This window comes from Glandiceps talaboti, chromosome 16, assembly GCF_964340395.1.
Source record: "Glandiceps talaboti chromosome 16, keGlaTala1.1, whole genome shotgun sequence".
Lineage (NCBI taxonomy): Eukaryota > Metazoa > Hemichordata > Enteropneusta > Spengelidae > Glandiceps > Glandiceps talaboti.
The window spans coordinates 13,855,633-13,883,581 of NC_135564.1; the positions used below are offsets into that span (position 1 = coordinate 13,855,633).

General features: G+C 35.9%; 2 protein-coding genes across 5 annotated transcripts in view; one reads left to right on the forward strand and one right to left on the reverse strand.

The window, feature by feature from the left end:
• Positions 1-2,197: 2,197 nt before the first annotated feature.
• On the reverse strand, positions 2,198-27,815 carry LOC144447308 (uncharacterized). 4 transcript variants are annotated; one of them, XM_078137243.1, is made up of 8 exons: positions 27,046-27,815; positions 13,290-13,431; positions 11,202-11,408; positions 10,071-10,232; positions 9,699-9,781; positions 9,427-9,611; positions 7,710-7,902; positions 2,198-7,237 (listed from the first exon to the last, which is right to left on the reverse strand). In XM_078137243.1, the coding sequence occupies exons 1-8, from the start codon at positions 27,638-27,640 to the stop codon at positions 6,366-6,368; spliced, it is 2,439 nt and encodes an 812-aa protein (XP_077993369.1). In that variant the 5' UTR covers positions 27,641-27,815; the 3' UTR covers positions 2,198-6,365. The 4 variants fall into 4 exon arrangements, with proteins under 4 accessions (XP_077993369.1, XP_077993366.1, XP_077993368.1 ...); XM_078137240.1 differs by having other exon boundaries at positions 7,698-7,899; positions 9,427-9,781; XM_078137242.1 differs by having other exon boundaries at positions 9,427-9,781.
• LOC144447309 (putative methyltransferase DDB_G0268948) overlaps positions 27,014-27,949 on the forward strand; it is a 38,598-nt gene continuing 37,662 nt past the window's right edge. The window contains exons 1-2 of the mRNA XM_078137247.1: positions 27,014-27,135; positions 27,677-27,808. The gene's annotated coding sequence lies outside the window, so the exon portion shown is untranslated. The remainder of the gene's footprint in view (positions 27,136-27,676; positions 27,809-27,949) is intronic.

Sequence of the window (27,949 nt, forward strand, 5' to 3'; positions counted from 1 at the left end):
CATAACTTATCTACAAAACTAATACTTACACATGACAATGAAAAACATCTTTATCTGCTTATAAAGAAAGAGACAGACAGGTGTACATGGGAGTTTTTTTATGAAAATACTGGTCACAGACCAGGTGCACTCTGTTTTTTTTTAACCAATGAATGTGGATTTAGTACTTGACCAATAAGGGAAGACAAGGGAATACTTTGATTAAATGCAGTCTATCACACGAAGCAAAAGATCTGCGCCATCGTCTTACGAGTATAGTGAAGAGCTGCCTAACTGTGCAGTTACTTCATAAGTATGGTAGAATATTTGCCTAACTACGCAGCTATTTGAAGTAGAAACTAGAAACTGTGCATTATCCTATGAGAGAAAATACGTTTCACTGCAATACTCTCAAAGTAGCAGAAACCTGCTTACCAGTTCAGTCATTTAGGAACTTGCCTATCTGTGCAGTTCCCTCACAAATAAAGACGAAGACCCCCTAACTATGTAGTTCTCTTACAAAGATGAAACTGCCTAACTGTGCAGTTCTCTCACAAAGAAAGATGAAGACTGCCTAACTATGGAGTTGGCTAAAATGTAAGGTAGAAACCTGCCAATTTGAAGCACAAGTAGAATTCTGCCTAACTGTGCAATTTTCTCAAGAATAGAAGAAATCTGCCTAACTACACAGTTCTCTCACAAAGATGAAACTGCCTAACTGTTCAGTTCTCTTGCGGATAGAAGAAATCTGCCTAATAGAGTGCAGTTCTTTCACCAAGATGAAACTGCAGTTCTCTCACAATTAGATGAAACATGCCTAACTGTGCACTTCTCTCACGGATAGAAGAAATCTGCCTAACTGTGCAATTCTCTCACAAAGATGAAACTGCCTAACTGTGCATTTCTCTCACGGATAGGAGAAACCTGTGCAAATTCCTTGCAAGTATGGGAGCATCACATCTTGCTAAAAGTGCTTTTATACATGACGTACCAAAAAGTGTTGTGCTACATATACATATAAACGAGGACAGAAAGTACACAGATTTAGTGAAGGAAATGTTCAAAAGTGATAAATATGATAACTGGAAAGACAGGACCATACCTGTACAAAAAAAACACACACCCTGTGTTTGGTCTGAATACAGGAATAAACTACTAACGATTGCACTGAGGAGTTGAGGAAGTAATAACCTGAATGTTGTTATCTTATTAATCTACAAACCGTAGGATGAAAATAGTTTTGCATATAAAAATTAGCTGAGACCCTGTATGATTAATAGTTAAATTCATGGTGTAACTATCTTCTTTTTTTCTTTGATAAGCACCTGTGTGACTACTAATCTGCCTTCAAATTGACATCAGCAATTGACAACATTTCTACAAAGGTGTTTACATATTGTGTTTTTTGAGTACACACAGACCCTCGATCACATGATACAGGGACTGTGGAGTATGTAAAATAAGTATGGTGTACTACAAAGTCCCATTTATCCACACACAGTCCCTCTATCGGATAGAGGGAATGTGATGAAGATAAATGTTTCAGCAATTGAAAACACAACTTATTTCTAATCCTAAATGAACACCATGTTAATTCAGCCATTGCCCTTTTTACATATAAATGCTCAACTGTACCACAATATTTAGAATTAATTCTCTAGCAGAATCACATTTCTTTTTTAAATAGAAAAAGTGTTCAATAAATACACCGAAAGGATAAAAACAGTCAATGGCAGAGAAGCACAACTGATTTCAATGCAATTATTTCATGCTATATTTCAACAAATATGGCAGCTGTAGTTACTATGGGTTTGGTCATGGTTGCTAGGGATTTTTAATCAAGCATCAGGAAGTTAACAGTGGTAATTATGGAATGTTTATTCCCTGGAACATCCATATAACTATGTGTGTCTTAGTTTGAAATAGTTCAACTTGTAGTTTTCTTTATTTTGTTTGAGGGTCACAGAGAATTTTCTTATATGTAGTTATGCCATGATCATCACTGCATTTCCATCCCATATATAGTCTCTCTTTTCTTCTTTGCCCTACCCTCACATATCACTAATAAAATTATTTTTTCTCTTGAACAACTTCAAAACTACACCACCACTTTTCAAAACCCTTCGTGTACACCACGGTTATCTGCTGTTTCTTTTTTAGTTCACACTCAATGACACTCATAGAAACGCAGTCACAGACACAGACACACACACACACACACACACACACACACACACACACGGACAGATGTTTTGCCATTCCTATAGCACTATAAGAACATGGTTCAGTTGTGCAAAAAAACCCAGTAAACCTGGCTGACACACTGTTTACTACACGATTAACAGATCAAGTCAGAAACTTCAAGAACATCGTATACAGTAAATAGGAGTTGTGGTGAATGAGAACTCAACTCATTTGAGAAGAGCTGCATTCGTAAATCAAATCTGTATAAAAATCCCACTTCTCCACATATAAACTAACTACTTCAACACCTCTTCCACACCTACAGCAATGGTTCACATAGCTATGCTTCCGGACCCTTTTTTTTTCGTGTTTTCTATATCTGTTATTCAACTTGTTACCAGTTGAGCTAAAAACACATAAAAAAAAAAACAGGTTCCGATAGTAATCTGTATATTATATATTTATATATATTAAAAACACTCAAAAAAATTGTGTCTTTAAACAGAATAAAAAATAATTTATCACAAATAAAACAGCCGAGAGGTATATGTAGTGATTCAATGTGTCTGTTCTATACACTAACTCATTTGACTATGTCATGTCAGTTTTTTAACTCTCCTGATGTAGGAAGGTGAAGGTGGGAAGGATGAAATGATGAAACGGATTTCTCTACAAGAACAAAACTATGGTACACCAACCAAACTCATTGCTTGTAACTTAACCTTTCTATGTGAATACCACAAACTAATATATATTTCAAAAATCACAAAATACAAAATTTCTGTAAAAAAAATTGTAGCCTGCCTGTAGACTTGAAGGACTAGCGCTACTACGCTGTCTGCTATCCTAACTGATATTGTGATTTTGAATTTCGCTGTCTTTTCCTGGTCTACAATGATAGCTGTGTCACATTGGTCTAGAATGGCATTGCTGTATGGGCCGTCATTGGTCGAATACATAATAAGACATATTTAAATCGTGCCATCACCTCACATGCTGTATCTACAATTAGGTGTCGCCATGGAAATGCGACCTCACTCTAATTACCGTTACATAAGTTGTCTTCTATTCAAAAGTACGCTAATATTTTGCAAAAATTGTGTGTGGCAAGGCATGGCTTCTAGACCAGTGGAACACAGCTATAATTATAGACATGGGAAAAACAGCGAAATTCAAAATCAAAATGTCAGTTAGGATATAGCAAACAGCAAGTAACGCTACTTTTCTGAGGCTAGTAAAATTGTTATTCACAGGGCGTTTGGTTCAACACAAACTCTAACGCAACACCTAGGACCTTGTGCTTACAAACATAAATTGTAACAGAGACATTACTTCCCTGTCATAAATTTGAAATCATGGTGTTTAAAGCTCTGATAATTGAAATTATTTTTTCATAAATTTTGCTTTTTATAACATCATATTTGTTGAAGCGTGTATGGTTGCGTAGTGATCAAACATGATCAGAATCCCTGCTGACGAAAAGTGAATGGCTTGTACCTCATCAGACATCAAGCCAGTGTACAGACTACAATCAAACGACTAACAGAAAAGTCATTAAGTACAGTTTTGTGAATTTGTCAAGGGGCAAAAATTACCGAAAAACTGAAAAGTAGCAGCTATTGGTTCTCTTAAACTTGGCCGAGACAAATTTCTATTTTGCCGAGACTTTACCACACAAAATAAATAATAACATTAGAAGACAACAACATATATTACCATTCAGAACCTCTTTTATCTCTTTACAACATTCTATTTTGTATTTTACTCTCTTCACAAACTTTTAATCGTTAATTTAGAACTTCATCAAATTTCTCACTTGTACTTGTGCGCAAGAAGTTTTGGAAAAATTATGGGAATAGTTAGAAAATATAGATTTACCTGCTGTGTTAGGCAACGCTGTTCAAGAACTTCACTTACAATACAAAACTTTCATAATATTCTCTGTGGCAGTGTCTATGTCTAGGATCATGGTTGCTAGGAACCTTCTCTGTGGTTGCTAGTCCCCTTTTCTGTGGTTGCTAGGACCCTTCTTTGTGGTTGCTAGGACCCTGCTCTATGGTTGCTAGGAACCTTCTCTGTGGTTACTAGGAACTTTGTGTGGTTACTAGGAACTTTGTGTCTGGTTACTAGGAACTTTCTCTATGTTTACTATGAATATCTTCTCTGGTTGCTAAGAACCTTCTCTCGGGTTGCTACGGACTTTCTTAATGTTTGCTATGAACTTTCTCAATGGTTACTAGGAAATTTCTATAAGGTTACCAAGAACTTTCTCTATGGCTACTAGGAACCTTCTCTTTGGTTGCTATGAACTTTCTCTACATTTACCAGGGACTTTTTTTCAATTGTTGCTAAGAACTTTCAGACCATTCTTTCTACAATTTCATATTTTTAGAACGCTCATTCCCTGGACTACTCACGATCACATTTACATATGTAGTGTCAAAGGTCAAGGATTATACAGCCAGCTGTACATCACATGTTATACAACAGCACACTATAAAAGTGTTACATTTGGTTACACTGCATAACAACACCCAATAAAACCTCTGGGATTTGGTAACTATAGTAACAATTAACTTGATAGAAATCTGGCAAGCACTGTGACTGATACTGCGTCACCCTATCAATCCGATTCCGATACAGGTATCTACATTTCCATACAGTTCATATATTAAATCTGAGTAGATTTTAATTTTGCTTTAATTAGTGTATTTTGGGTATATTTCAGGTTATTGTGGTCATAAAATTTACTATGTTCAGTTATAGTGTTACACATGGAATATCTCAGGTTTAGGCTTTTTTTTCACAATTCTTGGAGTAATTTATGCTTGTACTTCCGTACACCTTGGGTATAATCTGGTTACATTCATTGGAATTTTGGGACATACAAGCTGAATACTAAAGTTCGCATCTGATAATCACTGACTACCTGTTCATTCCTCTCATCTACACATACAGTGTAACTGTGTTGAATACCAATTCCAGGGGGATAACCATTATCATAGTTGTTTGGTCCTTACGACCAAAACGTAATTTCACATTACATATGCATCTCTGCATAACTTGGTATGCAAAAAGCGTTACCAAATTTATAATAGTTTGGGGATATCTGTGTGAAAACAGACCACGACATGATTAAACATACACATATTACCAAGTGATAAGTTAAATTTAATCTACTTATGAATGAATTCTCATTAGGTATGATAAATCCATCAGAAAGTGACACAGATTAAAAGCATTCTTGTGAAGAACTACCAATACTGAAAACATTGCTTTCCAGGGTTGAACTTGCATCAGCTAATATGCTGTACCAACATGCCTTTATGTGGTGTACTGAATACCCATATATGGATATGCCCTTATATGGTGTACTGAATAACCATATATGGACATGCCATTATATGGTCTACTGAATACTCACATATGGACATGCCCTTATATGGTACACTGAATGCCCACACATGGACATGCCCTTATATAGACATACCCTTATATAGACATGCCTTTATATGGTGTACCAATTGTTATAAAATTATGGTATGTGAACATACCTACACTGGTGTGACCTATTATAGAGTATAGGGGTGCTTTCAATTATCCCCAGGGAGCCACAGGTCAGGGCAAATGACGTCACTTGAAGCCTCGGGTCACATGAAGACCCCAGTGCATTTTGTGTACCCTGGGGAACCCAAAATACACACTGTAAATCTGTGATTCACAATAAATAAAATGGTCTGTTTTTCCAAATATATTAGACACATTTGAAATGGAATATGTTATCCTATCCTAAAATATGGACAGTGCTCTTGAAAAGATATATAATTATATGTTAATTAAATTGATAAAAATAACCAATCATATGTCATCCTGATCTTGGGTCAAGTCAGGTCAGGTCATGGTCTATTCCCAAGCTTCCCCTGTTCTGCAAGGAAAGTCGACTTGGGACAACCAGAGTTTGATGTCACGCAGTAATCAAACACAACTTGGGGCAACTTCAGGTGCCTTAAGGCTCCCTGTGTTACATAATCAAATGCACCCCTGGTGTGCCCTAGAATAGTATAAAGACAATATGATCTCATTAGGTAAACTGACATACTAACGTTAAAATGTTAATAATTACACCCCCATCCCCACCAAACTGGCCAGTGTCAGTCACTTACTTATACTACTGGCACTTCACTGACAGTGTCTGGTGCTAGTCAGATGAGCCTACAACAATTGCTTTGATTAACCCTTGGTGTCTGTCCACCATTATGCAGACTACACTGGCTGCTATGCAAATTAGTTCTCCTCATCTCAACTTTGAGGGCCTCCTCTCTCACTTTAGTGTTACTATTAATCTCTCTGTTGAATGCTCCACACATACACGTACATCCAATTTTACTCTTGTCTCCCTTGCACTCATCATACTTGACGTTCTCTTCTTTAGAATATTCATCTTTAGGAAGGATCAGCATCTTACTTTCAGAAATATCGGGGAAATCCTTTTTCGACCATGAGATTTTTCGATTCTGGAAATTTTCACTCATTTGGTCATCAGAATCACTTGGCGTGGTATTGCTAGGGTCTATAGCATACTTACTTGTACTAAAATTACTACTGTTTGAATTTACACTCAAATTACTTGTTTTTAAACTGTCTCTCAGTTCATTACTTTTCTTTTCCTTGTTTCCACTTCCTGTGTTGTTTACAGTGTTGTTGGTAGTGCCGGTCTTGTCGGTAGTCTCACCTCCACTTTTACTACCACTGTGTTGACTTGTCCCATGGTTGTTTGCACCACCCCCACCACCATGACCACCACCACCACCACCACCAGGAGGACCATCTCTACTTCCTCGACGATGTTTCCGCCTGATGATATCATGTTCGCATCGCCGTCTGTTGTCAGAATCGTCGTCGCTGGCATCCGAGGAACTATAGTTGCTGGCTCTTCCTGCATTGTTGGCTTTCAGCTTTGGTTGCTTAAATTTTTGTCTCATGAGTTCCGGTGATGCTATGGTTTGCCGTGATTTGGGGCGACCAGTCAATGGAAATGACGTACCTCCTAATAACATATCGTCATCTGATTCTCCTGTTCACAGAAAAAAACAGATAAACTCACAAATCAGCACTATGATCAGAAACAGACTTTTAAATTAGTAGCTGCACTAGCTATAACTTGAGTGTTATATTTTTGATCAGACAACCAACACTAGTCTGCACTGTGTGTACAGCTACACATGTACGCTTACCCACAGGTGATTCAATACTGTACAGTGTATCACTTCTGCCGACACCCATCATGCATTGGCCCATAGCAAAGATACTCTATAAAGGCAGAAGATCAACTTGATGGTTTTTCTGAAATCGTAAGTAATTATAGGTGATGTCAAATCATGAAATGAATCTTAAGAACCCATAGTAATATTCCCCTTCAACAAGACTTCAGTCACTAAATTACAGCAAGTCAGCAACAATTCAACTAACTGCAGTAATTAACTACTTAACTACTAATTACTTAACAATAATTTGATAAATTAAAGTTGTTATACCTGATCTCTTACCTTCTTCTTCCTCATTAATTTGTAATAAAGGTTGACTTTTCCGGCAGGTCAATGACCGTGACCCAGCCATGCTTGGTAAATGTAATTTCTGTGACTGGTCGCCACCAGATGAAGACCCATCCGATGAATGTCCCTCACTTTCTTCTTCAATGGCCATCATTGAATACTTCACACGATGCTCTTCTTCCTCCTCCTCAAAAAAACAACAACAACAACAACACACGGTTGTGAGTTCTACATTCCACTGTGACATACTCTACACACATATATATATGTACATGTACCGTAAAACCTAGATATTTTTTGCCACTCGACAACAACTTGGCCATTTTAGGAGTCTTCAACTGAATTTAAACATAGAAGCGGGTCGTAAACTGGGAATACCTAGAGATAGACGAACTTGTAATCTTTGCAAAACAGGTGATGTGGAAAATGAATACCACTTTACCTTGGTTTGTAACTTGTACTCCGATTTAAGGAGAAAATACTTACCTTTATATTACTACAACGAACCCTCATACAGGAAATTTATCAGTTTAATGCAAGTTGAAAATGCTACTATATTGTTGGATTTATCTAAGTATGTCTTCTACTCATTTTGTAGACGCCAGAAAAGGTTGGAGGTGTGAGTAAATTATGGCTCCTCTGTCTTTGTATATTCTTTTCATAATTTTGGTATTTGTCGTACCATAGGCCTGCGGCCAAAGTACAGAAATAAAACATACTACATACTCTACACATATATATGTACATGTACTGTAAAACCTAGATATTTTTTACCACTCGACAACAACTTGGCCATTTTAGGAGTCTTCAACTACTTCCCAAAGATTAATGTTTACCATTTCTAAACCCTGTGCATTGTACTTATATATAGAAGAAGGTGTTTTAGCTATTACTTATTTTCAAGTTTTTGTTTTCCAGGAAAAATAAGTGAAACTAAATCTTCAGCAGAAGTTTCCTTGTTTACGATGTTCATAAACTTCTCTCTGAATACTGCATAGGGATGTGGGCCTCATTGTTCTTTGGCATGTTACATGTACTTTAGTTTTAGACTACAAAGAAGTTACTGTAGTGGTTTGCAGTGTACTCTATAACTCTGGTGTTGCCTTTCTTATTTAATACATCAAACACTAGTCAAACTCCTACCAAGCGCCTGATAAAAACCTGATTCTGTTACATTGGTGGCAGTGGTGGGATTTAAATAAAACTTCCGATATTGACTGGTAGGGGATATGAGACACTTATAACCATACACATTTTAGTCTTAGACTCATCACAATAAAGGTAGCAGTGTTTGGTGGAGTGTACTCTGAAGCACTGTCTTACCGTACCCACTGAATCAAACCACTATCAAGGAATGATGAGAACCTGATTGCATTACATTGGTGGCAGTGGTGGGATCTGAACCCACATCACCTAAATGACTGGTAAGGGACACAAGACTCATGTAACTGTAGTCCTAGACTCATAGCAATACAGGTAGCTGTGCTTTGTACATATTCAACAATTTGAACTCACTTACTAGTCTCGGTTACCAAACCTCTCGCCACGGGGGCTCTGCCTACAAGACCACCCCAAATGGGAGTCTGGGGAACCACGTTAAAACTAACCTCGTGACAGAAGTCACACAGTACATTTCTTCCAAGCACATGGTGGGTGAGAACAAAAACAACAAAACACAAAATAAGATGTTTCTTAACACTTTTCTACTCACCATTAAGACACTAACTCCTTCCTTGACAATACTTCTACCATGTCTAGGTACAATTGTCAGGTGATCTCTTGACATTAGTCCTCGTCTTGGACTACCACCCAATGGACTACCACATAGTTCTTCTTGAGACGATGAGATAGATGATGGTGGTGTCTGTGAGAGAGGTATTGAGATTGGTTGACTTGCTAATGGCGATACCAATTGTTGCGTTATCGTGATTGGTTGACTGCTTGGTGACACCAGGTGTTGCGCTAGTGTGATTGGTTGACTACTTGGTAGTGATACCAGGTGTTGAGCTGCGATGTTGACCAATAGATCCTCTTGTGGACTCTCGGCACTGTTCACGCTTGGTGCTCTTAGTAAACAAACAATTGAAACATTGTCAAAATCGCGGAGACAACTTTCGGAACAGACAAACTCGCAGATCAGAACATTCAAATATCAACATGAAAATGTAACCAACTTTTGCTGTGAAACACTGGCAAATGACAATTATCTTTATAATGAGGGTAGAGTACTCAACTAAGATGCCCCTCCCTTTTGGTTCAATCCCTGCCTGCAAACAGCGCTTCTAGTGGCCAAACGATACAATCTTTTGTCTTTCCGATAACCGAAATATGGTGTTTGTTAGTAACTGGACTTACCGAGGTGATAGTGCTAGAGGTTCTAGGTTGGTCTTGTTAATGTAAGCACTAAATGGACTGCTACTTTTACCCTTTTTCACTTCATGCTGACGTCTTAATCTACGTTCAGCTAGCAGGTAATATGTGGCCGCTATATGATCATAAGCATCGCTCTTTAGTGACCTAGACAGCAAAACAAATACAGATATGGATCAACAAAATACAATCAATGACATCAAATGACAACTACCACTGTAGCACTGAGAGTACTTCATGCTATATAATTCATAATGTCAGCTCTATCAATATTCTAAACTGTAACAGCACATACATGTAACAAGTGATTTTGTGTGAATTTAATAACAAGTTCAATACTTTGTGGTCTAATGAACATACATGAATGCTAAAACCCCTTAGATCATGCACTAAATGTGACTGTTATCATGAAAATTAAACCACCTTAGATTATGCACTGTATCAGAGTATATCTTAATTTGTGTTATTATGAAAAAATGAAAGAAATGCAATTGCTATGAGCAAATAGCCATGCTTGTTCCCAACTTCCATTAATACACTCTACACGCATGCAAGCACGCACGCACGCATGCACCCACGCACGCACACACACACACACACACACACACACACACACACACACACACACACACACACACACACACACACACACACACACACACACACACAATGGCACACCTGCAGCTAAGGTCAGAAACATGGACTTTATATTCAAGTAAATAATTATCAGTTTACTCAAAGAGATTTAATTTTTCAAATTTAATTTCATTCAGTATTAATTTACATGACATCTGATTACTGGTGTCTTTTGCAAAACACATTACCTGGTTGCTAGGAAACCAGTCTAGTCTCATTTCCAATAGACATAATGACAGCAACCTTAATTCATCTTCAATCAGTGTTACCAAAAATAAACTTTCAATGACACAAATGCTAAACTCATTAAATTATTTCATTACCTGTTGTCTTATCAATGAAAAAACACAGCAGATGACAACTCATGTTACCATGGTTACATCAACGGAGGACAACTTAAGCCAGGATTACTAATATGGCTTATGTTACCATGACAACAATTCAGTGTCTGTGCATCTCCTGAGTCTATTTTTAACTTACCTTAAAATTGTGTCTTTGTCAGCTATGTTGCCTTTTATCATCTTATCCAAAACCACTTCGTGATCTAACCCTGTGATATCTTCTCTTCGTATAAGGGGTACGTTTTCAATTGGAAACACGTTACCTTTCTTTAACCACTGATCATTTTCAATGTCATCGAGAGTTGCCCTATTTTCAGGATCTCGTATAAGCATCTGTTTTATAAGACTGCCAAGATATAAACACAAAAGTTGTGGTTATGTGCACATTTTGTGGGTAACATGCACGTACATGTACCTATGAATTTGATACATGGAAAATTAAACAACATTTAGGAATGGTACGAAATTATCACAATTTTGAGATATTTTGAAGGTGGTTATCCACCTCCAAAACATACAGTCAGTCATATGCAAAATAGGGGCAGTCATGCCTTTAATAGGTATATTCACGTAATTACTATTTTATCTGCCACAACCAGTGTGTCCTCTAAGCCAATTTGACGCACCACTGACGCACACAATTTCTAGTGACACACAAAAATTTTGTGTTCCTCTATCTCTTACTATGTGGTGACTCACAAGAAATGGCAGTTTTTATCATACCGACCCACAACAACAAAAATTTGGCTATCATTAGAGAGCACACTGGCTACAACAAATGCCAAACAACCGTATGAACTGCTAGAACGGCATATCAATACACTCAACAATATCACATTTTTTTCACTAAGAGTGAAAACACTTCAATAAAACATTGATTAAATCATCTATGAATAAAAATTAATATAAAGGTTGACATACAACTTTAGTGGCAAAATAAATCATCTCCTAACATTATTAACACACTTCAATGGTGGCATAAAACAGGTTGCCTCAAGATTTTCATACACATTACAGTATACTAAATCATTCAATCATTTATACATTATACCTGAAATACCACTCTCCAAGGTTTGCATTCTGCCAGTAGTAAGTGACTTTAAAGTATGCTTATAGAATATTACAGATATCTTGTATTCAGTTGTGACAAGCTCAAAAAGGCAGTGCAGCCTTTAAGAAGAACGCCACTCCAGGAAATAGAGACATTTTCATAAACTGTGAGTTCTGGAGAGCCATTTCATACTTCCACATTACCTACAGTTACTTGCAATTTCAGAGAATCATCAAATTGAGCTGTGCCTTTGTAAGGTACATATATCTTTACTGAGGGCCACACTGCCTCATGGGAGTCAGCAGAAATGTATTCAAGGTTGAACAATGAATATGAACATGAAATCCTGAAATGACTTTCCAGAACCCATAGTTTATGGAAATGTCTTTATTTCTTGAAGTGTCATTCCCCTTACACTAGTCTAGGTCCTGACAGGGAACATATTCCGTACTACAATGTACTCCATTACTCTACTCCCAGTCTAGTCAAGATCCCCAACGAGCGCACATAATTCTGTGCTCCCTCCCACAGTGTTCATATAAACATGATGACATCCTCGCATCCCCACACGATCTTAGTTTAAACAGACTGGAGGAGTTGGACATTTGCATATCATCATTACATGCTAAATTCCCGCGATAGTCAAAACATGGTCAAAACAGCTGTATCAAATGTATTAATTAGCGATGACGACAGTCTGTCAATTTGTGATGGATTACTACTGACATGCGCCATTCATTTTTCGCTCACCATGACTTTCAAACACACTTGACACCTTTTGTTGGGACCTTGACTAGACTGGGAGTAGAGTAACGGAGTACATTGTAGTACGGAATACGTTCCCTGTCAGGAGCTAATGTAGACTGCCCTTAAAAAGGATATTACCGGGTATGGCATTTCCAAAAGTTGTGAAAATTCTGTGGGCATATTTCCTGAGACTCTTGCAGCAAACTCATCCCTCAAACATGCAAACTCGGCTTATGCTCCTTCAAGCACATCCCTTTCTACAATACCCTAGTGACTGGTCTATATTACAGCAGGCATGGCTGTTGTCAATTTTGTAAGACAGCTGTCATTGTAAAGAGCAATTCTACTTGACTTTGGTGACTACTTCATCAAATATCTAGAGAGTCTAAGTAATGGCTAGGAGAGGGCTGAGAGTTGACGAATACTTACTTCTTACATTCCTCTGATAGATAATCAGGCAGGGTATATTTACAATCCATAATCATTGTTAATGTTTCACTATCATTAGCTTCATTGAAAGGTGGACATCCAGTTACTAGCATGTATAATAAAACACCAAGGCTCCAAACATCTACAAAAAATAAAATCACAAACAGTTACCGTCTTGAGGTTACCAAAAGTAACATAAATAATATACATATTTGCGGGAGTAAATACCGAGGTTAGTTCCTGTTACTACAACCAAAGTTACTAATTACTTTTATGAGTGATAATTCACGGTGACCTGTTCAGGTCCAACCTTCCACAGTTCTCCCAGAAATAGATCCACAAATTAGTCACAAAGGTGGAAATCTCTGGAATTCGTTACTTGAACATGTGAAGCAGGCTACAATTTTTTAACACTTCATAGACAATTACAGAGACAATTTTTCTGCCTAACAGTAAATTATTTTATTTATCTGGATGTATAATATCACAATATGTGTGTTTTTATGATTTAAATTTTAATGTACCGGGTATATCAGAATTTGTACATTTATAAGTGGACTTTTGCGTGATCATCAATTATCATGTAGAGAGTCCCCCACAGCTCATTTGTAATTATATTTATTCAAATTTCTGCAAAGAAATAAGCTTCTGTGTTTCACTGTAGTGATTTTGTCATCTTGAGTACAACTCTGGAAAACATGCACAGAGTAGATGCGCAACGGTCGAGATAATTCCTGCCGGGCAATAGTCTATTTAAAGAAAGTCACATGATTCGATTCTAACCAATGACAGCTTGTGGAAGAACCCACTGAGGTGTAATAAATCATTATTATGTGGTACATTTGATCAAGATTAAGTATGAATATTGTCTGAAATCCATGTATTTCCTGTTATTTAGTATTGACAAGAATACAATGTTTTGTAAACTGAAAACAGTTCAAACTACATAGTATCACAAATGCAAGCAAAGCTGTACGTAGTCGACTACGAGTTCAAAAACAAAATGGGGGATTTATTTTCTGATCGCATTATGTCATAACAATGTGTGTCTATATTCTGTGTTCATGAAACACTAGTCAAAATGTTCAAAATTGCCAGGATTTTCTTCTTAAAGTAATCTTGGGTTGGTACATATATAACTATATTATTCTGTAATATTTTTCTTTAGTCAGAAAATACTTGTGACCTAAGGGTTTTCTCACAACATCTGTCACTTGTAATGACAAGACTGTCATTCGTGAACATTCTCAGCACCAGCTGAATGAAGAACATAATCTATGGAATAATAAAATATACAGTCACATTGCAATTTTAAAGTTCTTTGGGTCAAAGGTCAATTCAAATGAATGTTGTAGTTTATTCTAGTCTTACTACAATCTCTGCTGACTCAGTAACAGTATTACATGTACATAACTTTGAGGTGACATGAACAGACTTAAATGAAATGTCTTGTGATAGGCAGCCTGCCAGGAAAACTATGTTTATTACAGATGTACATGTAGAAGTCCTTTTTTGGTTACGACAGTCCGTGAGGCGTGGGAAACTGATGGAAACTTTAAAACAAAATCATAAAGTGGTTAATGCCACTTTGATGTTTTTTTAGAATGCTTTCAGAGCAATTTTGATGTTCACTTAAAGGCCATGAATTGTCATAATAGTAGACAGACATTCATGAAAAATCTGTTTTATTACCTATTTTACGGAGCTATCCATCCATTTATCCATCTACAAATGTAACTACATAAATTTGTACATATTTTTTTCATCATCAAACCACTCATGTTTCTTTTAAAAATTATCGCTATCTGTAAAAATTACGTGGTTGTGGCACTAAAAAAAATCCATCAACATTTTGAGTTACAATGACATCTACTCTTTTGAGCAAATTTGACGCCTAAACGAGCAGGCATGTCGTGCCAAGATGCCAAACTCCTCTAATACTAGTAATAGAACATCACAGCTGATATCAGGAGCAGTTGCCGGCTTCAATGTGTTAAAGTGAACAGCTGCACTTAGCAGTCGTATTCACCATCATTCTACTTTGCATATACACCAGAACGGTATATAACATTGACGTCATTAAACCCATTACTCTAAATCTCACGTCTATTTTTATGCGAGTTTCGCACAATCCACTGTCATCTTTAGGGCTTTGAAAGTATTCCCTACTGAAGCTACCTGTCTCTTGTCATCAATGTCTGTCAATCGTAAAACTGTCCTCTTTCATTTCATTTCCTTTAATCTTCACAAAATTTCACTTCAAGTACCATTTTTACTTAAAACCCTTCAACATTGAGTACATTCAAACTAAATTAACAACATATACTTTTACATCAATTAAAAATACTTGAAAAAAAAAATTGTCGTAAAATTAGTTGATTTTTTTATAATTCTGTAACTCTTTAGCAACTATATTTTTATGATAATTTGAAATCAATTTTTGGTTTAATAGTCATCTCATTAATATTCAAAATCATATTCTCATATTTATAAAGCAAATTAAGAAAAGTTATTTTCATATCCACGAAAAAAAATTTGTGAAAAAAAATTGCACCATTAGTACACAAAAATATTCTGATAAATTTTGCATCTCTCTAGAAGCTTTATATCTATTAATAATCGGATATAAATATTTGGTTTAATAATACATATAAGCTAACTTGCATTTACAGAAATAATGAGACTGGAGTCTGTGGAGTCCGAGAGACATTATTTGATGAAATGTGTGTGGGAGGTGAGGAATTCATATTATAAATAGTACATATGATGTCGTTATATTTTATACATCTTATGGTTTTCCACGTTTTATCTCTCTTTATCATCTATTCTTGCAAAATGGTCATGAAACTCCCAATGATGTAAGCGTGGGCGAAAAACCCCTGGGGAAGCAGGACAAAATCTGCTAAAATCTGCATTTATTTTCATCTTGTGCCATGTTTTCTAGTGGGTGGAGAAGGTGTGGAGGGAGAGGGGTGTTCTTGAGTGAAACACCTGAGAAATCTATGGTGGATATTTCCTACTTACTGTAATGTATTTCTGAAAACATTGCTTGTGCGTTTATTTAGCCATCTTTGAGTAGAGACTACAGTGTATTATTTTGACTTCAAAATCCCTCAAAACATTAGAACGGTACAATGTACATACATTGTAAATATCAAAAGTCAAACGCCCCCACACTAAGCAGACATACAAATGTGATTTGTAAATTTATACAAATCCTTCACATAATCCTATATATATAATACTAATTCCATCCCACACTGTCACGACTGACCTGAACTGACCTTTCTTCAAAGTAAGCCATAACAGTTACCCTATGTAATCAATACGAACATATACATTTGTATATATGTTAAAATCTATCCCTTTGGAATTAAAAAAAAAAAAATCAACATCACTTAACAAATACATTTTCCAACATATTCTCTTGCGAATTAAGAAAATTTTGTCATTTAGCTCTTTTCTGATAGCTTGGTACATGTACTTTTCATTTTTCCACCTACTTCATCATGCCTTGAAGTACCTGTCAAAGTTGATGTATATTTGTTAATAAACCTCAAAATTGTAAATTTATATTTTGATAACATGATAAAGTAGAAATAGCTGACAAAAAGGAAACTGCCAAGACTCAAAATGTGCCAATGGCACTGCAGCACAACTAACAACACCTGGCTACTTATCACTTGTATACTGTAGTTGGTGCTGGATTTATTTTAGCTGAACACATGCAAAATCTTGTCCACGGAAATAAGTCCTGCTACATTACTTTACAGTTGCCACATTTCTGTATTTAGCTGTTATGAAAGGTATCAACAACAGTGGCACAGAATGTGGCGGGATGACCAGATGACATGATATTGACAAGTTTCCTCAAAATATGTCCACCAAATGAAAGTGCCCCTGAAATGTCCTAAATTGCCATTCTGCCAATTTTTTCATGCCACCAAAATAAATACATGTACAGTAAGTTGTAACTTGTATCCTTGGATATGTTCATGACACAATCAGTTGGTATGTCACAGATCACAGTCCAATGATAACTATATGACCACAAGATATGCAAATTACGCATAACATTCACAGCTTGAAATTAATTATTTTCTTTGGTAGTCCAAGTGGTCTACCAATTTCAAAAAGTGGTGGCCCAAGTATGATAACCAACAGTCCTATATTCCTGAACTGAAAACAGAGTTCTTCTATTGGAAATATGTGTGTTATGACAATACTTTTTAGTCTGTAAATCTTCCATCCTTTAAATCTTCACATATATTCAGTGATAGCCTGAGTGGGCTGCCAGCTGCAAAAAATGGTAGCCCCATGACAAGAACTGGTAGTCTTGGACACTGTTAATTTTGAACCCTGACATTTCATTTCATCACTATCAAAATCTCTCTGCTTGTTGTATGGTGTACACCTCCATGATAATGTCACTATCACAACATTGCCTACTAACATAACAAACAAAAGCATGAAAGGACAAAGCCTGCCAATCCAAATAGACAAAATAAACTCACAGATAATATCATTTCTGGCTGTGCCATTAGAATTGGACTAGCACAATCAATCTTCAAGAACAACATTTTTAAAAAGAGTTTTTATGTCTCGCTGCAGATCTCGTGAGATATGCAAATATGCCTAGCAACAGCGATTGTCAAACATACGATTGTGGTCAAGCTTTTGCTGTGGCCATGTGCGATGATGCTGAGAACAAAAGAGTTGCTACATGTAAGCATTTGACACTTTCAGCTTGACCACCACCACGTGGTTGCTATGGGTGCAATGGCTCACGTGGGGTCTCGTGAGATCTGCTGCGAGACGAAAAACGGCTTATTGGACCATACATGTATATTATAATTACTATCACTTGATGGTACAATAATTCCAAAGTAATGTAGCAAAGTTCCACAAGGGTAACTCCGTAACAGCTTTTTGAGATCACTAAACGAGAATCATTTGAGTTTTATGATACTAAAAACATTTGTAAAGTGCATCTTTCAAACCAAAGAAATACACATACAGTTATCTCTGAGCCGACTATTGACTGAAGAGTAGATGTCTTTCATTTCTACATGTAGCTTGTACTTGCAGGTCCCTAAACACATAATTTAGTAATTGGCTGTAGTGGGAAGGTTAAATTCTTACTATATTAGCTTGACTGATGCCATACTACTATTCCAGCATAATTGAAGGCTAAGGACAGATACATGTACATGTACATGTATCCCTAGTGAAGTGAGTGCATGTCCTTACATGGGTAGAAACTTGCCAAAGGGTCTACCTGCTCTCAATGTCTTTACACTAATAAGTATAAGTAACAGTGTATAAATATGTAGGGTAGGTACAGTGTGATACTACACTTGGGGACGATCGCACAATGCCGCACAAGCTCAATACAAGAACTTTTGTTTGTTTTAGAACAAACCCCTCCCCTTCCCCCTCCTCCTAAATGAACGTTCACAAGTACGACATCGACACGTTTATATATGATGTAAACTATGATGGAAATTGTAGCGGTCACACCAGTACAACTGATGTAATGTAAAAACATAAAGGTAAACATGAAATTCTAACCTTACAAACCTGTTTACTGAGATGATGGTAAACACATCAAAATACTACCGGAAACCCAGCACTCAGACTGTATCTCACACTAGAAGTAGATTTTAATCAACTTACATGTATCAACGTGAAAGGCGTGAAAATTTTCAAAATTTGTTTAGAAACGCGAAAATAAAGTTCAACAAACGAAGTTCATTTATTGAGCTTGTATAACATTGTGTTTTGTTCCATATTCTATGCACTACCACTCACTACTAACTAGTTACATGTAGCTGGTACCTGTACATAGTTTCATAATTAGAATGTAATGCATTACTACACGAATGTACTGCTTGGTGATTCAAATGTGGTGCATAACTGTACAGTGTACTGTTTGATGACTTGACAGTGATGCATAGCTGTTTAAACAGTATCCAACTCTACATGCAAATACAAAGCTAGAACGCAATTAAAATGCAAAGAAAGGTAAGATATCGCTAGCAGCACCAATTAACTCTATATATATGTGTGAAACTTGCCAGGTGGTACCCAACCTTTCTGTAGAAGCTCTTTACTCATAGATCGAAAAAATCAAATTAATTTCTTCCAGAAATACCATTCCTTGAAAAATAGATAGTCAATAGTCGTCTTCCTTGATTCAATCGATATTCCAATACATCTAGTTGGTGGACAGGAAATGGACCAACAGAATGTTACATGAATCATTATAATTTGTAGGCATATATCGACAACTTACGACCGTTTTCAGAGGATACCGTTAATGGCATGGATTCCTCTTTTTTTAAATACGCATGATCTACTTCCTTGAACAGAGAAGTATAATGTGAAATATCTGACACAGTTTTCTCTATGTAAGTCACAGATACATGTAGTGACTAGTGTTACATACAAATCATACTTTCTACTTGCTGAGACAAAATATTTTTGAAAACCAAATCTCAAATTTTTGCTGACGTTTCGTGGAAATCTGTGTGATGCATCCCTGATGACGAAATAATCTTTGACTCCTGTCCAAAATACAGAAATGGTTTCAGCACAAAATTTACTGGTGTTCAAATTTGAAATTCAGTCCCTTTATATATGAGTATTTGTCAGAGTAAGTTTAAAACAGACTTCAACAACCTCCTAAAACAATTATAGATGCCATATTTTTATATTAATATTTTTTTTTTACTATTTATCATCACACACTATAAGTTCTGTATCATTTTTTCATTATTATTTTTAGGTTTTTTTGCTGCAAATTTGTATATTGTCTAATTTTCTTCATTAAGTGAGGTCAAACTTGATTAGTTGTTTTCTCAACTATTTTTTGTCCTCGTTTCCACATCTGTTCAAATGTATTAATATTTTGTTGTTCACTCATTTTTTAGTTTCAGTTGTATAGTTTTTGATCTAGTGGAAATAAAGTATTATTATGTCAGGAAAATTTTGAACTTACACGTACTTTCCATCTTTTTATGACCGACTAGAAATTGTTATTTATTACTACGAACATTCTTCATTCACACATGATAGACTAATAACATGCAGTGTTATAACCTGTTACATGTACATACATTCAAATAACTGCTCAGCTAACCCAGAAATGTGGCCTTCTAACTCTGCATCATTTGTCAAAATATTTGAGTAAAAAAAACAGATAGCCAATCTGTGGGCTATTGCATTACTCGAAGCTAACCACCACGTACGCGTATACTGTGTCCCGGGTCCCACATAACAAAGAAAGACTCAAATCTCAAAATCTAACTAAAGCTCATTAATGAAATCATTTCCCTTGTTAGTACAGAGATTATACATGTATGTGTGAGTTATCTCCATAATTATTGTGTTTTCAATCATGGGGAAGTCATTTTTGCTTCTCACAGAAATATCATTTCATATACATGTAATGTTGTTGGGATTATTTCGGTCTTTTCTGAAACTGCACTGCTGCTGCCTGTTGTCTTTTAGATACATCATGAAGTACGATAAAAAGTAAATTTGACTGAAATAATACTTTTTTACGTCATAATCATCAATCACTCATTTTTTTCAAATTTTGACAACAACGACATATGGTCTATCATTTTTCATATCTAAAACAATGCAAGAAAAGACGAACGTAAAATAAAATTTTAATTTATTTGAAAAGAAAAAGATTCAATGATTGGCAATTTTTCTAATTTCTGCTGGGCTTCAAAAGCAATTAGGATCTTTAGAAAAGCCAAAATAATTTGATGGATTTAGTGTGTAAATTAATTGGTTCTGCTGGCTGTCCAATTAAATGACATATCAAAGTCCATCCTACTTACTACATAACAACCTTATGTACATTTTGTGTAACGTAACCTTAGTAATGTCTCACTACGACTGGAGGTCAAAGTTCACCCGACAGTTTGACACAACCAAGTAGTCTCAGACAACACAGATCACGTAGTACACGACAGCACAGCCTGTCACTCAGCTGATTCCCACAGATGACATGCCTGGTAGATTTCATACATTCCACACTGCGAATCCTTGTCACTTCATCTATTTAAAACACAAAAAATGTCACTTCCACTGAATGAAAATGTCAAAGAGTCCCTGCCTCCCCCCAGGTCCGTGTTAATATCTCCTACAGACTTCTAAGCAAAATAACATCATCTCATCGCCTGGTATTTTAATTCTTTGAGTGGTGATATACATGTAGCAATGAGAAACTAGGGATAGCCAAGAGTGAATACTTGGCTGTCATAGCAACAAACACTTGCGATAAATCAGTGCTCTTCACTGCTCTTATTCCAAGCCTTTTTGAGGTTAACCAAATTAAGATAAGGAGAAAGTGTTGTGGCAAACAGTCAAAGTGGCACTAGAAAATGGAGGAATTACTTGCGTGTTAAGCCTATGGCCATTTGTTTCTACAAAATCTATGCAATTACACCCTAAATCTTGTTTTAGACTTTACAGGGTCAATGCTAAACACTCTTTTTTTAGGTCTATGAAAGACAATACTTTTGACACAGTGAGTGCAGAGCATGACTGAGTATAGTCAATTATTTTCTGTACCTGTATTCAGCTGGGGATTGCATGCGAATCAAGTTTGATTCTTAAAAAGCCATCTTACATTGTATGCATGTATACTATACATGTATATGTCTAAGACTGCTTTTCAAGAATCAAAAAACTAATCAATGAATACTATTCTTATCGCTGCGAAAATAAAAGTAATACTAATATTATTGTATAGAATTCACATTTTCATACAATGTACTACTAATAATAAGCCTACACAGATAATATTTTTGTACTAAAATTAATTAAAAATGATAAATTTTAAGAACGAAATACTATTACTGTACTAGATTTACTAAAAAAAAAGAGCTAAATTTTAACTCCTAAAATAGTATTATTACGCTCTATCTACTAATACTATTACTGTGCTCAAGTTACTCAAATTGCTAAAATTCAGAAAAGACGATGTGACAAAAGTACAAACTCTCAGCCTTTCACTTTTTTCTCTATTCTCTGGTGATAGTCATGATTTTTATATTCTTACTTTTTATCTGCACCATTGCACTATTTCACATACTGTCATGATTGCATTTTACTTTTTGTTTAAAATTACTTGTTACTTTTTTAATAAAAAAATTCACTTCCTTTTTGAAAACATACATGTTCATTTTGTACTCCTTTTCACCATCATGGCGTTAGCCAATCTGATTAAAAATCTGATGTAGTGTACATGGCGCAATTTCTTTTTGGCTGTTACGTTTACTGTCATTTGTTCGCTAGTGAGTGCCTGTTACATACATCTGACACAATACCATAGGTGTAATGAGCTGAAACATATGGGTACACTATTTTAGAGTGCTTTGTTCGAAAAGAGCTAGAGCAAAGACAATGATGTTATCATTACTATTTGGGGGGTTCTCGTTCTTTCAATTTCAAACGTAAAGTTTGATTAAATTGTAAGACAGATTCTGATTGGTTACTCGTGCATACGAGATTGGGTTCTGGAAAACGTACAGTATTGTGTCAGATATATGTAATGGGTACTAACAAAAGAACAAACAACAGCAAACGTAACAGCCAAAAACAAATCGCACTGTGTACACTTCATCGGATTTTAATCAGAATGGGTGTGAGCTATACCTGCACTGTGTGATATGTAGTACACTGTATGTAGACATACATCCATATGGTTCAGGAATGCTTACTCTAGAGTTTCACTTCCCAAGGAAAGACACATTGAAATGCAATTCCGGTTATCATGCAGTGTGCAGTTTCTACATTGTATTCATGGTCTTTGTGTAATATTGACTCAGGGTCAATCACAAGGGGGTTCAATTTACATTATTGGAACATGAGATCATCGCAAATTATTATAGTATAAATCACATTAAAGTTATCCACCACCATGACAGAAAACAATGGAAATGTATACTCCCAGAGGTCAGTGTACAATACATGTACACCACACAAAACTTTTTAAAAAACAAACACATAACACAAACCTTTTTTTGGAAACTGTCAATACCAAGATCGAAAGAATCATACCCCTCCCTAACATGTAATATTTATACAGACCTGTACTTATAATATGCATTATTGTACCATTTTGTGATACAGGCCTGCAGACATCTAATGGCAGTACTGTGTTTCAGTGTATGGATAATACAGTCCTGCATAGACAGTGGAGTTTCCTCTCCACTGTCTATGACTGAATCCTGTAAACGTCTACTGGCAGTGATGCATCATAGTGTATGGTCATGCACACCTGTAATATCTAATACATGATGTAGCAGGATTGTGTCTAAGTGTTTAGTTATACAGACCTGGGTTACGGGTATATCTAATAATTTTACAGGCCTGTAAATATCTCATGGCAGTACTGCAATTTAGTGTATGGTTATACAGGCCTGTAAATATCTCATAGCAATACTGTAATTCAGAGTGGGGTTATACAGATCTGTAAATACCTCATAGCAGAACTGGTAATTTAGTTTATGGTTATACAGGCCTGTAAATATCTCATAGCAATACTGTAATTCAGAGTGGGGTTATACAGATCTGTAAATACCTCATAGCAGAACTGGTAATTTAGTTTATGGTTATACAGGCCTGTAAATATCTCATAGCAGTACTGTTAGTGTATGGTTATACAGGCCTGTAAATATTCCGTAGCAATGCTGTAATTTAGTGTATGGTTATACAGACCTGTAAATATCTCATAACAGAACTGTAACTTTGGTGTGTATGGTCATACAGGCCTTATAAACATAGTTCTCAAAACAATACTTTAACTTTCTGTATGATTATATACTATATAGGCCTGTAAAAATCTCACAACATTGCTGTGTCTCTGTGTATGACAGTCTGACATCTGTAATGTGTGATAGCAGTACTGTAACTGTGATGGTTATACATGTGATGGTGTATACAGGCCTACAAATGTGTCATAATTAATGGTATGCAAGGTTAAAATTTTCAATGCAGATATATAAAATGGAGTACTATGATATAGCGTAATATTGTATATTTTGGACATATATGTGAGCATTTGCACCTGAGGTTTAGGTAATTAACTTTCCAACAAGATGAGGACAGATAACATCCTGATCAGATAGGCGCAAACACCCATACTGCGGTTGTAATATTTTTATCACATTACATGGCATGTATGTTTATATTAGGAATGTACATTCATTTTCTGTAAATATGATGTTCACTTGTCAAAAGGTCAAAATATTTTATATAGTACCACTTTATCATGTACATTGCCTGTGGGCGATATATATATAAATGTAACCTTCACTGGGCCCAAGCAAATGTATGTTTCTACTTGAAACAACAGCAAGGTAGTAATAATTGGACATGAAGCAGTCCTACAAACGCTTGTATGTGAGAGGTTTGGTATGTAGAAGATAGAAGGACACAATGCTAACCATAATATAACACAACAACAACAGGAACGAAATATTTCCCTCATTGTTCTACCAAGAATTTCGCATTGTGTAAGTGCTAACTGACTTACTTTACAATTCTTACTATAGATTTACCGCAATAAAAATCACTGTGAATAAACTTATAAGCCTTGCGTGCTCCTGAAAATAATTGTAATATTTGGCTCTACATTTTTGTATGATTTTTTAATGAAAATAATGTAAGGTCGTTTGAATAACATGTCTGTCTACATCCTGTGGGACAATACAATAATTGTTATTGATACCTCCATGAAGCACAGTTTACTTTTTGTGTGTATTGTTTTCAAAATATTTTCACCAACAAGCGTGTGTGCGCTATTAAAGGCAACTTTGTTTGGAAAGGGATGATCATCAAGATACCTCAGCAAGTCATAATAACATGGGATAATCTAATAAAGGCCTTATACATTGTAATGTATCTACCATACAAACAGCGCTAACGCACATGCCGTGAATGGCTTCATTCAGATGTCTGAACACTAGCATGTAACACAGCCTTTCACAGCTCACAGAATATGCAAACAAACACCATTATAGATGCGATAAAGTCTTATGCCTGTCATTCATTATGTAGATAACCAAATGGGTGAAACCAAAGTGAATGTTATGAGCTGATAGTATTCAGAGTGTATAACTATATAAAACTACAACTTTGTGTGATAGATCACACGCGATCATAAATAGTGAATGAGGATTGGATATTAATTTTGGATTTCTAATTTATAAAACAATTTCATTATGGCTTTCTAAGTGTGAAAAATCAATGTGAAACGACACATGCCAAGTCCTTGTTTGTCACTCAATACATTGCAAAAAGCTTGAAAATGTGTAAAAAGTTTGTCATTGTATGCAAGATAACAAAGATTTTACACATTTATCAATCTTTTACAATTTATTGAACTACAAACAAGAACTTGCCATTCGTTGTTTCACATTTTTCTTCACGTAGGAAGCCATGATAAAAAAATTTTAGAATTAAAAATTCAAAATAAATACGCATTCCTTATCCATATGACCACTTTAATTACTATTAAAATTTGGGTGTTGAAAACAGCCATCTGACTGTTTTATAGAACTTGTAAACTTTGGATGTGAGGAACTTTAGTCAAAATAAAACTGAAGCACTACCTTTAACGCCTACTTTTATTGATTGTGGTTTCATTTCTGTCAAATTATGGTGAATGTATTAAGTAGACAAAGTCAGGTAAGTTACTGCTAGGGGCATCAAAACCCAATCTACGGTATTACACCATGACTGGAATAATGAGGTTATTCGCCATTATTTTTCTTCATTCAGCCAGAAAATACTCACGACCTAAGGATTGTCACTTGTATTTTCCTTGGCTGAACAAAGACAAATATTGGGGACTAACATCTAACTAGATTCTTCCTCCAGTAACCAATATACATGTCTATATGTGTATATCTTGTTGTGTTTAATTTAGACAAAAAATGAATTACTGATAATCAGAGAACACACACTATGCTTTTAATATCACAAAATCTTGGACCATGACATTTGTTCATGGAAGGGGTGGGGTATTATTTTGATTGTTACACCTCATTTAATATGGACTTAAGTTACACTGTGCATATATTTTCTTGAAAACACCCCGTCAATTTGAAAACAAGAAACATTATAGTTAAACCTTCCCTTGTTTGCAGGTATATGTATGGTGATGTTTATCTCTGGTTTCATGTTTCATTGTTTCATGTACTTTATGTGATTTGATATTCCATTGTCAACATGTTTCACATATGGGGATGTAATTGATCTAAACAAACGAATGACATTATTCTGACGATATGTGACATTAGACCCTAACTCATTTTAAAAAACAAGCTTAATATAGAAATGATAAAATTGGTTGTTATAGTTGGTTTGGTTCGGTTTAGCAGCTGTGTGGCGTGGGTGAGTTCAGCTGTATCCTCTCTTTATCCTTCAGATGTAACCCTACCCAACCCCATCCCAATCAAAATTCAATATTTCAGGACACAGATTCAGGTGGAAGAACAAGTTATAGAAAAGAACTACTGTAATGTTTCACATTGTTTGCTCCATCATTGGAATTGTTCTGTGGTTTCATGACCATCAATGTAGGAGGATACATGCTACTAGTATTAATAGCTCTTGTCATACACCTCAGTGATAACGTATTGATGTCTGACAAGGAAATGACACTAGTAAATGTCAAACTATGATAAAGATGTCAGGAGCGGTTCATCTCGATTTTTCGATGATAACTTACCTACAGCTGGAGCATCGTAGGAATCTCCTAGGAGTATTTCAGGCGCAGAATAGGCTAGGCTTCCACAAGATGTATCTAGTTTCTCACCAGGTAGAAATTTATTACTGAATCCGAAGTCCGTCAGCTTGACAATTTTCTGTTGCTTAAAAAATACTACATTTTCCGGTTTAAGGTCCCGATGTACAACATGGAGTTTGTGACAATACGATATGGCATGGATTATCTGACGGAAATAAGTCCTTGCCGAGTCCTCATCCAAACCTTTTTCATATTTCATAATATAATCGTACATATCACCGCCATCGCCGAGTTCAAGTATCAGGTAGAGTTTAGTTTGCGTGTCTATCACTTCATACAACTTAACAACGTGTGGATGTTGGACGAGTTTCATACAACGTACCTCCTGGAATAAATGAGCTCTTGATACTTCATCTAGTTTGTTTTTGTCGATGACTTTCACGGCGACCTTCTCGCCGGTGAAAACATGCCTTGCGAGTTTGACGATCGCAAAATGACCCCGGCCTAATGTTTCTTCAAGATCATAGAGACCGGCAATTTTACCATCGTAAACGCTTCTGTGGCCAGAATCGCTCATATTGAAGACGGAATATCGCTTGTTCTTTACCTTTAGGACATGGATAAATTCTGTTGTGTCTCGATCCTTCGGTAATAGGTGCGAAAGTGAATGAAATACCTTAGCTTGACCTTACTCTAAACATAAATCGGCGTCCATTTCTAGCAAAGGACGACAACACAGAACACGGTAAGAGTGTCTGCGCATATCTCATGCGCATTTGTATTTTAAAGAAGTGTCAGTAACAGAGTCTGTGATTGGCTGTTTTGGAACATGATATTGTATTCTAAATATAGCAACGAATCGAAATAACGATCGTAAAGAAATTTC